Consider the following 14,111-nt stretch of genomic DNA (forward strand, 5'->3'; position numbering starts at 1 on the left):
GAGAAAAGCCTGGCTCAATACAAGTATTACTGTTGAGAATTAAGACTGCATCCTTCGCCCGGCGGTGGTGGCACATGCCTTTAATCCCAGCACTCGGGAGGCAGAGGCAGGCGGATCTCTGTGAGTTCGAGGCCAGGCTGGACCGACAGCCTCCAAAAAAATAAAAGAAAAAGAAAAAGAAAAAGAAAAAGAAAAAGAAAGACTGCATCCTTTAGGCAAGCCTTCATTGTTTCTCATCTGTACCCCAAGACTGCTCTGAGGAGCACTCGAGGTTCACTCTTCTCTGATATGAAATTCCAACTTTTCCAAGCTATGCATCAAGATGTATATGTCCTTTAATCCAGGAGTGTATAATAGCATGTGAACATAAAACAGTTCAATCACACAGCTAGATTTCAGCTAAACCTGTATCAAAGGGCTGCTGTATTTCTTCTATATAGTATTTTTTAAAAAGAAGACAAAATGCCTTTTGCCTGTGGAAAAAAATTATAGGTTAGTGCACTATCTATCATTTTCCTAGATGATAATTTTCAGGTTTTTGTTTGGTTGGTTGGTTTGGTTATGTTTTGTTATTGTTGTTTGAGACAGAATCTCACTACATAGCTCTGACTGTCCTGCAAATCACTGTGTAGACAAGACTGGCACTGAACTCACAGAAATCAACCTGCTCTGCCTCCCATGTGCTTAGAACTAAAGGCTTGGGCCACCACACCCAGCCCCTAGCTGATATTTTTGAAGTTTAAAACTAACAACCTTTCTATCAATACTGACACAATCTGAGCTTCACTTATAAACTTTGGTTGTTTCAATCTTATGTTACACAAGAAAATCATTGCCATAGCTTCAGATACGTACACAAGCAGTCAACCATCAGTCCATAGTGGAGGTCATAGGATGTGTCAAGGGTCCAAAAGAATAAAACTAAGACCCTGGCCCATTGGATCACAGAGATGAAGCTCTTTTAGACCTTACGAAGTCATAGACATCCAGTCTAGTCTTCAGCACAAATCCAGAGATGGGTTTGTGCAAAGAAAAAACATTGTTGAATATGATAACTCAACTCATAGGAGGCTGAAATACAAATCAGACTACTAATTTATTAATTAATCATAGGGAATATTCCTTGTCAGTAATTAGAAAACATGTACCTGATACCAGAGTGCTACTTTCTCAACATTCATAGAATCCTTAATCAATAACCAGAAGTTCACCAATATTAGAAAGAAAACACAGAAAATTTGCAGAATGCCTAATAAACTAACTATGGGTGCCCAACAAGCATCTTTCTAGTGACAAAGTTGTGACTCCCACAGGTAGACCATCACTGCGTCAACATGGCAGCCTTCCAGCTGCTTCTCCCCATTGAGTACTCCCAACTAAGACACAGTACAACCAAAGGGAATTCACCTTACATTCATTACTATCCCCCATTTTTTAATAAAATATTCTTAGATAAGCTGCTTAAGCAACTGGCCCGAGCTCTCAGCTGATATTAAGTCACAGAGATTCCGATCTCAAGCCAAGGTACCAGGCATAGTGGCACAATTCACTGAGTCCTGGGGAGGTTCCAGCAGGAGAGCTGGTTTAAATGACTGTTCTTGTGTTCCCAGAACACCATAAGCACAGCACACCATCACTTATGGTCTCAGAGTCTGTCTCTCTGATTAGGCTGAAACTTTTGGAGAACAGAAGTGATGTTCAGTCCCTTTGCATCCCTAGAGTGCTTATGTCTAGATAAACATGCAAGCTTACTGTCCTGCAAAAAGACCAACCAACCAAAAGCCTCAAACTAGCCATATAGCCTTAGGGAAGTCACAGTGTCCCCAGCCATCAGAACATCATCTAAAAAGCAGGATAAAGTCAATACATAAGGGTGACACATACAAGGACATGTACGTTCCCTTCAGAATCCCAACAGCACTCTTACAAGTGTGAATTATCACAAATAAAATTCAACTCATTTACCGTCTGTGCTGTGTATGTTTATGTGTGTGCATGTGTACACACCAAAACCAATACTTCAAGAAAGGCATCTTTTCTGCAAGGATGTAACTGTCATCCAAAAAGTCAAACAGTGGCACCCTCCTCTGGTGAATGTTAAAGGAGCCAAGTATACAAACGACAATAACTAGATGGTGAGATTTCCTTCAAATGATATAACAAGAGAATAAAAAGGCAAGAGAGAAGTCGCCCACCTGGTAGTGGTATCATAATCCAATAGCAACCTAATAACTCATTTATAGCACTTCCTATTTTACTTTTTTAAGGTAAAACAAAGCCAAAGAGAATTAGCTGAATGCATGTGATAGGAGGGGACAAAACAAATGCTCTATTTTTGTGGGAACTGATAATGTTTACTATTTCACACACACAAGCATTTTACATAAGGTACAGCAAAAAGCATTTCTGCATTTGGCTAATAGTGGTCATCTTTTCACTTAATACTTTTTTTAAATGCAATGAAAACTGAATACATGCAAAACTCTGAGATAGGGAAAGCCTCCATCATGCCTTTCTGGGTGGTGCATCTACTCCAGCCACTGCTAGAAACTTCTCAACTGAAACTTCCGGCTTTGCAACTCCCATGGCTTGAAACACTCCAGTGAAAAGATTTTAATCATCCAATCACAAGTCCGAGCCCAAATCGTGCCAATATGTCCCATCTAGACAACCACAGGCCAGTGTTCTACAGCACTGATATTCCATCAGAATTTCTAGGTATGTTTTCCAAATCCAGAATCAGATTAACAGCAGCTGTCTGACTCTAGAGATACAATAAATATATTTATTAAGTTATTGACAGTTTCCTTCATCCCCACTGAGTCCAGGCACATAAAATGGCATTATGACTCAGTCATTACACTGTCACCTTTGTCATTCAGGTATCTTTTTGCTCAGTATACAGTGTCTCCCATCTCAATTAACATCCTGTCTGTCCTTCAACTACTCTGTGGTCAAGGGGAGAACTCCAAAAACACCCCAGGGCCACAAAAGTACAAAAAATAAGAAACTTTCATTCTGAAAGACACTTTATAAACAGGCAGAGGGAGTAGGAAAAAAATGTTTAAGGACTAATTCCAGTCTTATCTTCTAAGCTTTCCAATTGTTTGGCATTCTCTGCAAAGTTGGCAGGCACTCACCTGGGCAAGATTTGCAAATAGTGAGTGGAGAATGCATATTACACAGCCAATCAAAAGCTTCCTCGGTGTTTACCAAAACAAACAAAAACAAAAAGCCACTGGACCAAAGAACAAGCAAACAGCGGCTGAGGAGGAGGAGGAGGGGAGGAGGAGGAGGAGGGGGAGGGGGAGGGGAGGGGGAGGAGGACGAGGGGAGCAGTCCTGCAGTCCCCTGGAGGAAGCTGGGTAAGAGAGCAGTGGAACGAAGAAGAGAAGGGGTAGGTGATGTGGAATGCTGCCAAGAAGGAGGTGGGGGGGGGAGCATGATGCGATGAAACCATTACAAGTGCCCAACTGAGACAGATGTCATCGAGGGCTTAGCTCTTGGCCACAGTTTAACACTCACTTCATCTGGGCACAGGCCCAAGGGCCGGACCTCCAGGAAACCTGAGACTCCACACTCTGGAGGGTCAAATGTCCCAGAAATTTAGAGAAAGACCTAAAGCGCACTTGAGCCCGTGTCCTGCTCGCAGATAAACCCCTAACAAAGGCTTATAGAAGGAAAGCGACATCGGTATCCCCAAGCTGGCCGCCGCCTGCCCTGCCCACAGCCCCCTCTGCAAAGGCAAGGCAGCCAAGCCCACCACCAGTGAGGCATGCCTGTCCAATCCCATTGCACTAGCAAAGTTGACAGCCTGGGGAAGAGGCGCAGCCTTGCCTCTGGGGGTCCTTCCCTGGAGAAGCAGGGACTGGAAGAAGTCAAAGGCTTCTTCCCTTTCGGGGTGCACTGAAGACACTAAGGCCCGAGGGCAAAGTTCACTGGATACACCACTAAATCTCCCCGGAAAAGCAGCAGTCTTTTACTTGCTTCTGACCTTGGGAACTTTGTAGCAAACCCGCACGGAATATCCAGCGCACACCTCTCGGTGTGCTCCGACCCAAGATCTCCTTGGCTTGGCAGGGTCTTGGCCACCTGAGGCACATCTGTCACCACCAGGGTCGCCACCACGCCCCTCTTGCCCGAATCCGACCCCGCCACGCACACAGACGCGGAGAACTCCTACCTCGCCGCCGTGCCCATCGAAGATCCCGAAGATGGACGGGTGCGTCTTGTTGGCCAGGTCGGTGAGAACTTCGAAGCGGTCTTCCATGTGGTCTCTCCGGCCCTGGATGGAGTACACCGCCACGTTATGGCTCTTGAACTCCCAGGTCTTGGAAAACTCGGCCTCCAGCACGTCGAGCCCTCCAAGGCGGTCGTTCTGCATGATCTCGGCCACCTTGCCCTTCACCATCTTCACGGCGTCGCGGCTGGACTTAACGATGGTCTTCACTTCGTCCGTGTGGAAGAAGTAGCTCCACAGAGCCAAGCTGATGCACAGCAGAAAGAGCGTCTCGGGTCTCAGCAAGAAGTAGCGCATGATGCGACCCAGCAGAGACAGCAAAGTCATCGTATCCTCTATCATTTATTATCTGTCCCTGGGGCCCCGGCCGGCAGCGGCGACGCGCGCCCCGCAGCCCCGGGGTCCGAGCACGGCGGGCACAGCCCGCGGGCACCGAGGCGAGGAAGAGGCCGCCCGGGCCGGCTGGGTGAGCCCACGCGGGTCGGCACGGGCGCCCGGAGCGACAGCAGCTTCCCTTTTGTCTAGGCGGCAGCCCCGAGGCCCGCGCCCGCCGCCCGCCCGCCCGCCTGCCCTCCCCGCGCGCGCTCTTTGTGAGACCGCAGCGACGGCGGTGGCGGCGGCGGCCCCGGGTGGGCGGCAGGAAGCGAGCTAAAGTTGTGCCGAGCCGGTCCGCAGCGGTGAAGAGGCTCTCGGGGTGCCAGCGCCCGCGCTGTCCCTCCGGGGGCCCCCCGCTGGCGACTCCCGGGAGCGGGCGGCAGGTGAGGCGGCGCAGGAGCCCGGCGGCGGGCGGCGGGCGGGCGGGCGAGGGCTGCGCGTCCCCTCGGTCTCCGCTGCAGGGAGCGCGGCGATCCCGTCACACACACACACACACACACACACATATACACACACGCACACACGCACGCACACACCCCGGGGCGGGGAGGGGGAGGCCAGACGATAAAAGTTTGGCGGGCGCCGGGGCAAAGGAGGGAGACGCCGAGCCGGGAAACGCAGCGCGGTGGGTGCGGAGCCGCCGGCGGGCTCTGCCTGCCTCTCTCCCCGGCACCTCACGGCTCGGCTCCGCTCGGCTCCGCTCGGCAGCTCCCGGCCCGGCTCGCGCTCGGCGCGCCCCGCCCCGCGCGCGCTCGCCCCGCCCCCGCCCCGCCCCGGAGGGCCGCTTCGGCACCGCGTCGCCTCTCGCCCGGCTGGGCCCGAAGCAGCGCGCGCCGCGGAGGACGCGCGTGGGCGGCGGGCGGGTCGAGGCGAACCGCAGGGGACGGGGGGGAGACGCGGCCGCCCGGCCGCCCAGATCGAGCGGATTGCCGATTCTGCCTCGGGTGCCGGCTCCCGGGGACAATGGGACAGTGAGGCGGCTGCACTGCACCGCGGCTTCGCGGGCCACGCGGCGGCCGGCTGCGGAGCCGGGAGCGGCGCACGAGCGCTCCCCCCTCCGGCTCGCTGCACGATGGCGCCGTCCGCGCCCACCCCTTCCTAAGGCTAGCAAGATGGGACACGTTTCTCCCGCTCGAGAACCGAACCCGAGGGACGAGTTGGACCACGCGAGGCGGTCCCGGGCCCCAGAAGCTTTGTCCCTCGGAAAGCCGGCCTGGCAGACGGAGATGAGGCTCGCGAGGCCTCTGAGCACCGGGACTGTCCGGGCGCCACGCTTCCCCGGGAGGCACGGAGCGTCCTCCTCCGCGAGCCGCTCTGCCCGCGGGTCAGGTCTGAAGTGACAGCTGTCTCCTCCGTCCTGCAGAAGACTCGGTGTGAGCGAAGGTGCACCTCCGCGGGGAAACGGGAACGCGGGCAGCGAGCGGGCCACCCTGGCAGGGAGCCGATCCGCGCTCTCCCTCTGTCCACCGAGACCGGTGCTGATCCCCGGGCCCTCCCAGCCGGTGTGGCCCCCAAACTCCGCTCCCTTCTTTCGCTCCCAGTTACGTTTTGAGGTGTAAAATATAAGCCTGGTAGTGGTGGCGGCGCGCGCCTTGAATCCCTTCACGTGGGAGGCATCGTGAGTTCAGAGCCAGCCTGGTCTACAAAGCGAGTTCCAGGACAGTGTGTGTGTGTGTGTGTGTGTGTGTGTGTGTGTGTGTGTGTGTGTGTGTGTGTGTGTGTGTGTTGGGAAGAAATACAACAAAATGTTCACAGTAGTAACTAGAGCAGTTCCTATTTTCTCCTTCAGATTTTTCAAAACTGCCAAAGTTTCTAAAAAAAAAAAAAAAACACTAGACTTCCCTCACAACCATAAAAAAAGAATACTTAGAATTTAAGTGGCTCATATAATAAGACCCCGACAGCGTACACATGAATAGGAGTGACAGGAAACAAATATGAGGAACTGCTAAGAGCATGTTTTGAAAACTAGAATATGGTTTTCAATATATGATTATGAGCTATGGCTTTCAATATTGTCCACCGAGCAAGAAAATGTAAGTTTAACAAATTGGGTGGTTTTATTCAATATTCAAGCAGCTCCAAAATCAGATAATAAATTTAAAACCCTTTAAGAACTGTAAGTAAAGGGGATGCCCTAGGTATTGTTAGGAAAACAAATTATTTCTTACTGTAAACTAGCAGATCAGAGGTACTTTAGTCTTTTTGTCCATAAACTGTGTCTCTTAGAGCAAACACAGTTTGTAGGTAAACATAATGATTCCAGAACTACCTGCCAGGCCTTCCTTGAATTAGCCGGCTGTAGAATCCCAAGCCCAAAGGCCTGCTGAGGCCTCTGCCTGGACCAAGCATTCCAAGTGCAAGAACTAGAGGACACACCCCTAGACACGCGGCTTACACCCCTAGACTGGCGGCTTACACCCCCACCCCAAGCTAGCAAGCAAGACTACCCTACTGCCTTAATGTAGTTAAGTAATAAACTTAAAGGTCTTTAAAGTTTGTGATGCTGTGCTATGACATTTACATCCAAGTGGTTTATCTGTGTAAAAACCAAAACCATTTTCAAGAAGACCTTCTAGGCATTTTTCTATTTCTGTTGAGAAATTTCACATAACCTTAATTTTTAAATACCTGAATAAGCATTTTGTTATACTTTACTGTAAATTAAGTATGCTAGAAAAACAACAAAATACTTTCCATTAATGCCAAATTGACTTTTGTTTTTTTGTTTGTTGGTTGGTTTGTTTTTTTGAGACAACATCTCTCCTTAGCCTTGGCTAGCCTGGAAGTCACTATGTGGAGTAGGCTGTCTTTAAACTCATAGATCCTTCTGCCTTTGCCTGCCTAGTGCTGGGACAAAAGGTGTGTGCCACCACACCTGGCTGTAAGGGTTTTTAGATGTATTTGAATTTGTTTCCATCCATACAGCAGACAGAGAGCTGTTATCTGTGTTTATGATATAAGGAAATTAAGGCCCAAAGAATTAAATAGCACAATACAGCAAATAAAAATTGAGCCCAATTCTGATCATACAGTACCCTAACATCCATTGATTGCCAGTGATACCAAGATTAGTATAATTTTTATACTTATCTAATGGCATTTCAGTTCATCTTCATTATAGAAATCTCACCAACAGCCAGGTGTTGGTGGCACACCCCTTTAATCCCAGCACTCGGGAGGCAGAGGCAGGCGGATCTCTGTGAGTTCAAGGCCACCCTGGTCTACAGAGTGAGTTTCAGGGCAACCTCCAAAGCTACACAGAAAAACCCTGTCTCAAAAAAACAAAAACAAAAGAAAAGAAAGAAAAAGAAATCTCACTAACAACAAAATCTACATGGATTCTTATGACACACATTTGGGGCACACAATGAACTGTTAGTATCTTATGCAAGTACAAATAAATTGTCCTTCACCTGTTGGCAAACACCCAAAAACCCTGTTGCTTAAGTGAATTTTTTCTTAGTTTCAGTTCACAGGAAAAGGATAGTATAACATCCTTGTGTATACTACACAAGAACTTTATCTGTACAAGAAATTTGGTAACGAACACTGAGCTAATGGCAGCCCTAGGTTTTCATGAGATAGAAGAACAGTGGCAATTACTAGGTAAGGACTGGAAAGGTGGCTCTGTTGGTGACATACCTGCTCCTCAAGCCCACTCAAGCATGAGAATGTGAGTTCAGGTCCTGTCTTAGCTGGGGTTTCTATTGCTCTGAAGAGACAACCATGACCACAGCAACCCTTATAAAGGAAAAGACTTAGTTGGGACTAGCCTACGGTTCAGAGTTTAGTCCACGGTTATTATGGAAGGAAGCACAGCAGCATGAAGGCGGCATGGTACTAGAGAGGCCGCTGAGAGTCTACATTGGGGTCAACAGGCAGTAGAAATGACAGTGATACTGGGCATGGCTTGGGCTTCTGAAACCCCAAACCCACCCCAGTGACACGCTTCCTCCAACAAGGCCACACCTCCCAATAGTGCCACTCCCTGTGAGCCTACGAGGGTCATTGTCATTCAAATCTTCACAGATCCCAAGCTCCTGCGTGAAAAATTGGGTATGCACCTATGGTCCCATTGTCGGAGAAGTGGAGCCCCGGCGACTTGTTGGCCAGCCAGATGGGAAGCTCCACACTTTGTGAGCTTTGTCTCACAAAATAAACAGGAAACATATTCCCTCGTCTGATGTTTCATTGTGTCCTCATCTATTTTTGTTTTTGCCACCCTGTAGAAGTTATAAACATCTAATGTGGTCTATCCTTTCAGCCTCAGGATGATGAATGTAGAGGTTGAAGAGATGACTTGGTGATTAAGAACACTTGCTCTCTTGCAAAGGACAAGGTTCAGTCTCCAGTACCCACATAGGGGCTCAAACCATTCATAACTCCATTCCAGGGATTATGTTTTGGTTTTTTGGGTTTTGTTTTGTTTTTCAAGACAGGGTTTCTCTGTAGCTTTGAGGCCGTCCTGGAACACACTCTGTATGTACACCAGCCCAGCCTCAAACTCACAGAGATCTGCCTGCCTCTGCCTCTGCCTCCCAAGGCCTGGGATTAAAAGCTTGAATCTGATGCCCTCTTCTGGTGCCCATACTTACATGCCACTGAAATACTCAGACAAATAAAAATAAAGAAATTTAAAAACAATTTTTAAAAAGAAAACCTGTGAAGGAAACTTCAAATCATGTAGAAATTCTCTGCACATTTTGAACTTGCCAATTATCACTGAGTCGTGCTCTTAATTTTGTCATTTCTACAAAAATACTGCTTTGTGTTGAACAGGAGGGTACTGAATAATTTTTCTGAAATTCTACAGTATATGCTGCTCTATGTATGACCTTTTCAACAATATGTAGGAAAAGGTACCTTACAGTGTTGTGTTGAAGCACAACCCCCATAAACACTACAGGCATGAAACAATGGCCTGGTTGAAAAGAAGACTACCAACCATAAAGACTTCTCCTTATCTCCCTTCCCCATCTGTCCCCCATTGCTATTATGCTCGAGTTTTTGCCTGGGTTAGTTTTCAAGGTTTTGTTTTGCTTTTCTTAAATAAAAATCATTGGGTTGCAATGAACTTACAAATAAAAACATCATGTAGCTAGATTGATGTAGCCATGCAAACGCACCCTTGCCCAGTGCCGAACTCTATCCGGGAACTGCTGTACAGTTAGACTGGCCACCCTGAAACCCTGGAGCGTCACTCCGCTCTGTACACTCCCACCATCAATTCTTGTTTCACGCAGTTATCTACCACGCCAAGGAAGAAGGAGAGAGCGGCGTGACAGACAGCGACAGCCACCTCGCTTTGTCCTCTTCCACGGAGCTGGACGCGACGCGACGCTGCGTGGCTGTGTGCACCCCTCTCGCTTGCCTCCCACCGCAGCTGCCCCACACCCTCGCGTGCTGTGGACCGCTGACACCCATCACCTTCCTGATGTACCGCATTCCACAACTAATACGCCCATCCTCCTCCCAGAAGCATCGCTTGCTGAGTTTTTGTCTTTTTGTTCTTTGTTTTGTTTTGATGAATGATCTCATGAATTTAGATGTGCATTACTTCATGGTGTGCATGCATAGAAGTCTATCCAGGTATAGACATGGGAGTGAAATAGCTAAGAAGTATGAAATGAAAATGTCCAATGCTACAATTTATAATTCAAAACATTTTTGAAAATGGTATTCCTACTTAACAGCCCTAGCATGACCAAAGCTCCTTAATGCAAGGGACCATGTACATTCTGTCATAAAAGTTGTTTTCAGTATTGGTTCTTTCAGGAAATGGTTGGCATGCCTATAATAGTTAATCCACATAAATCTTCAGTGTGTCTTCTAAAACATTTCCAGATGCAAAATTTGATAATAAATCTTAGTTTTGAATGGTGTTGAGGGGGAAAATGATTGTTTTACCACTAGGTAAAGAAATTTAGTTATACCACTAGGAAAAGAAATTCATCATTTTAAGTAAATGTAATAGTATATCAATTTGGACTGATTTCAAAATCCCAGGTATTCTGTCAAAAATGAAGAATTAATGTGAAAATACTAACGTTCAGGTACAACATTATATTTTATTTTACTGTCCTCAAGAATCTAAGATTATTTTCTATAGCCCAAGTCTATATCAACTATGGAAATAGGTCATGGGTACCTGTTTTTTTAATAAAACTTAACCACTGCACCAAATCTGTTTATGTAAAACACTTTTCCTAAGAAACATTCATTCATATTTTTTAATGTTCCCCCTAGTAATCTTCTAAAATTTTGCTAAATACTGATGTTAATTTGAGGCATTTCTTAATTTTGTATCCTAGTTAGCAAATACCAATGTTCTACCCAATTTAGCACGTGAAGAATTGTGAATAATTAATTGTTTGGCAATGCATCCCCTGGAAACAAGAATAGCATGGGTGGGGAGACAAAATGTCTCCTTCCCTATATGCCGTAGGTGGGTATTTCTTTTTCTTTGGGGAAATACAAAATGAAAACTTTCAAGAACAAAACTAACTGTTGGGTAGTCTAACAGAAAGAGAAGAAACTAGCTCATGGGAATTGCTGGTACTGGGACTGGAGAAATGTCTCACTGTTAACAAGCAGCACTGCTTCTCCATAGGACTCCAGTTTCGTTCCCCGCACCCACATTAGGAAGCTTGCAACTTCCTGAAACGAGCTCCAGAGTATCCTACACCTAGTATCCCACACATGCAGGCACGCGTATATGTGCAAACAGGAATGCACACCATGGAAAATAAAATAATCTGTTTAAGCAACTGTTGCTATTTGGCTGGGCATGTGGATCAGAAGTAGAGCACTTGCTTAGCACGCATGAAGCCTCAACCACAAAAGCATTATGATATTATGATGTACCCTGTGAGACGACTCGGTGGGGAAAGACCTCCACCCAGCCTGAGTTCCATCCCCGGGATCCACATGGTGGAATGAGAGAACTAACTTCTGAAACTGTCCTCTGTCTGTCTGTCTGTCTGTCTGTCTGTCTGTCTGCTCTCTCTCTCTCTCTCTCTGTCTCTCTGTCTCTCTAATGTTTTTAAAAAACAAAGAATGACAACTGGAAATATTGCAAGTTAAATGTATTAACTTGCTTAGGACAAACGAAAGTTAAATTAAGGAATGGAACACATAGGTAACCACAAATAGAAATTGTCAGAACTTACTTCAAGATGGATATCAGCTTGTATCATAACAAATAGACTATTATCAATAATCCCCTTTGGGGAGAGGCGCCAGGCCTCACTGATGTTAGCCAAGTACTTTACCCAGCGTTACTCCATTCTTATGCCTAATTCTTCTGAGGCCTCTGCGCACTCTGAGAGTAACTGGATAGCCTCCACGTTCCCTGCGTTCCACAGTTTCTATTGAAGATGTCTGTTTTATGTTGGGGCACTGGTAGATGAAATTGGAGCATCTGATTAGTTTCAATACAAGATTTTTTTTTCTTGTGTGTATGTGTGTGAAGGACCAAGGTTGATGTTGGGAGTCTTCAACGACTCTCCGCATTATTTATTCACTGAGATCAGGTTTCTAGACTGAATCCAAAGCTCCCTAATACTGTTGTCCTGGGCACCCAATTTGATCCAGAGATTCTCTGTCTCTACCTTCTGAGCACCGGAGTTAGAGCCAAGCCACCACACCCACTTGGATTTTTGTGGGATCCGAACTCTAGTCCTCAAGACTTGCTGCTTGCATAGTAAGTGTTTTAACCACTGAGCCATCTCTCCAGTACCTAAGCAGACTATTTGATGCACAGATGTTATCTCATGGGCTTTTCCTTCAATGAGTATGTAATGTCCGTCCCTATCTCTTCTGATTGTTTTGGTTTATCTGTTTTGTCCAATATTAAAATGACTATACCAGCTTGCTTCTTAGTTCGGTTTGCTTGGAATATCGTTTCCCACCCTTTATCCTGAGATGATTTCTATCCTTGTTGCTAAGGTGTATTTCTTGGATGTTTGTTGTCTGCTTGCTTGCTCCTTTTGTTTTGTTTTGATGGTGTCTAGCCATATGGGTTTAGGGAGATTGTAATTCTAGGTGCTGATATCTGGTCTGGTCTTGTCTTTAGTGGGTGGATATTTTGTGCTTTGGTTTCTGTTTCCTCTCTGGTTCTTAGGAGTGTGGTGACTGTGTGGTGCCTGGTAGAAATTCTTCTGAGGTCCTGATAGGTGTGGCCACTGGGGATTCCAGGTAAAATGTGTTTCTAGGCACTGGGAGCTGGCACCTAGGAATGGCGATTGTCTAGGAGGGATCTGAGGGGGTCCACGGGAGGGAAGAAAGCAGGGTTTTCCTCCAGGATCTGCTTAGTCCCCGGGAATGGGGCTGAGAGGAAAAGAGGCTGCAGCCGGGGGTCTGCTACAGAGCTGGGGTTGGGACTGGGGGCTAGACTTGGAGGAATGGAGGGAGAGGTGAAGACCTGCTGTTAGCCTGCCTGCTTCCCTTGTCTGGGTGGCCTGTGGCTCCCAGGGGGTGCCTGTTAGATTTGGGGCTGGGATACAGCAATGAGTGGGGGAAAGAGTCCTGGAGGGATAGATCTGTGTGATCTACTGGAGGTGGGGGCAGGGCAGGGAGGGGGAGGCTGCTGCTGTAGAGCTAGGCTGAGACTGGGGGATTCATAGGAATGGAGGGAGAGGTGAGGATCTGCTATTAACCTACCTGCTATACTGGCCCGAGTGAACACTATAATTTCTAAGGTTCCAGATGACAGGCATTAATCAAAGTTAGATTAAGGAATATTTGGAATTGTGAGCCATCATTACTAATGTCAATCACCTACTTCTAGCTGCCTGAAAAATCTATCTTATTTTTCTCTTTGTTACATGGCTCTTGTAGTATATTTAACCAGTGATGCATAGTAAATGTTTAACTCTGTGGTCGCCGAGGAGTATCAGTAATGACTCAGGACTTGCATGTGCTCACTCATTTCAATGGTGTGCATACTCCCATTATAGTTCATCTGAAGCTTACCTCTGCATCAAACACACATAAATATCTTCAAGAAAATGCACACTGCTAAATATAGTCAATTTAGGAAACAGTGTTTTGAGCATTTTGTCTTTTAATGCAGTCTACTTAATTGTAAGTTTCTATAATTTAGCTTGCCTGCATGGTGTGTATGTATGCACAAGTCTGTGTGAGTGTGCATGTACACATGTGTTGGTGTGCTGGCTAGTTTTATGTCAAGCTGACAGAGGCTGGGATCATCAGAAAGGTGGGATCCTTAATTGAGAAAATGCCTCCATAAGATCGGCTATACACAAGCCTGCAGGCATTGTCTTAACTCGTGGTTGATGTGCAAGGTCCCACTGCTCTGTGAGTAGGGATGCTGGTCCTGGGTTCTCTAAGAAGGCAGACTGAGTAACCCACCAGAAGCAAGTCAGTCAGCAGCATCCTCCACGACCTCTGCATCAGCTCCTGCCCTGGCTTCCTGCCCTGCTTGGCTTCCTGCCTGCACTGCTTTTGATGATGAGCTGCTTTATGAAACCGT

The 14,111-nt window shown here is 46.9% G+C and overlaps 1 protein-coding gene across 1 annotated transcript in view; it reads right to left on the reverse strand.

Moving 5' to 3' along the window:
* Ppm1l (protein phosphatase, Mg2+/Mn2+ dependent 1L) overlaps positions 1-5,313 on the reverse strand; it is a 276,634-nt gene extending 271,321 nt beyond the window's left edge. Inside the window, exon 1 of the mRNA XM_005085690.4 lies at positions 4,184-5,313. Coding sequence (XP_005085747.1) covers positions 4,184-4,582 — 399 coding nt within the window. The 5' untranslated portion in view covers positions 4,583-5,313. The remainder of the gene's footprint in view (positions 1-4,183) is intronic.
* Positions 5,314-14,111: the final 8,798 nt, after the last annotated feature.

Source organism: Mesocricetus auratus, unplaced genomic scaffold (genome assembly GCF_017639785.1).
Source record: "Mesocricetus auratus isolate SY011 unplaced genomic scaffold, BCM_Maur_2.0 Super-Scaffold_100009, whole genome shotgun sequence".
Taxonomy (NCBI): domain Eukaryota; kingdom Metazoa; phylum Chordata; class Mammalia; order Rodentia; family Cricetidae; genus Mesocricetus; species Mesocricetus auratus.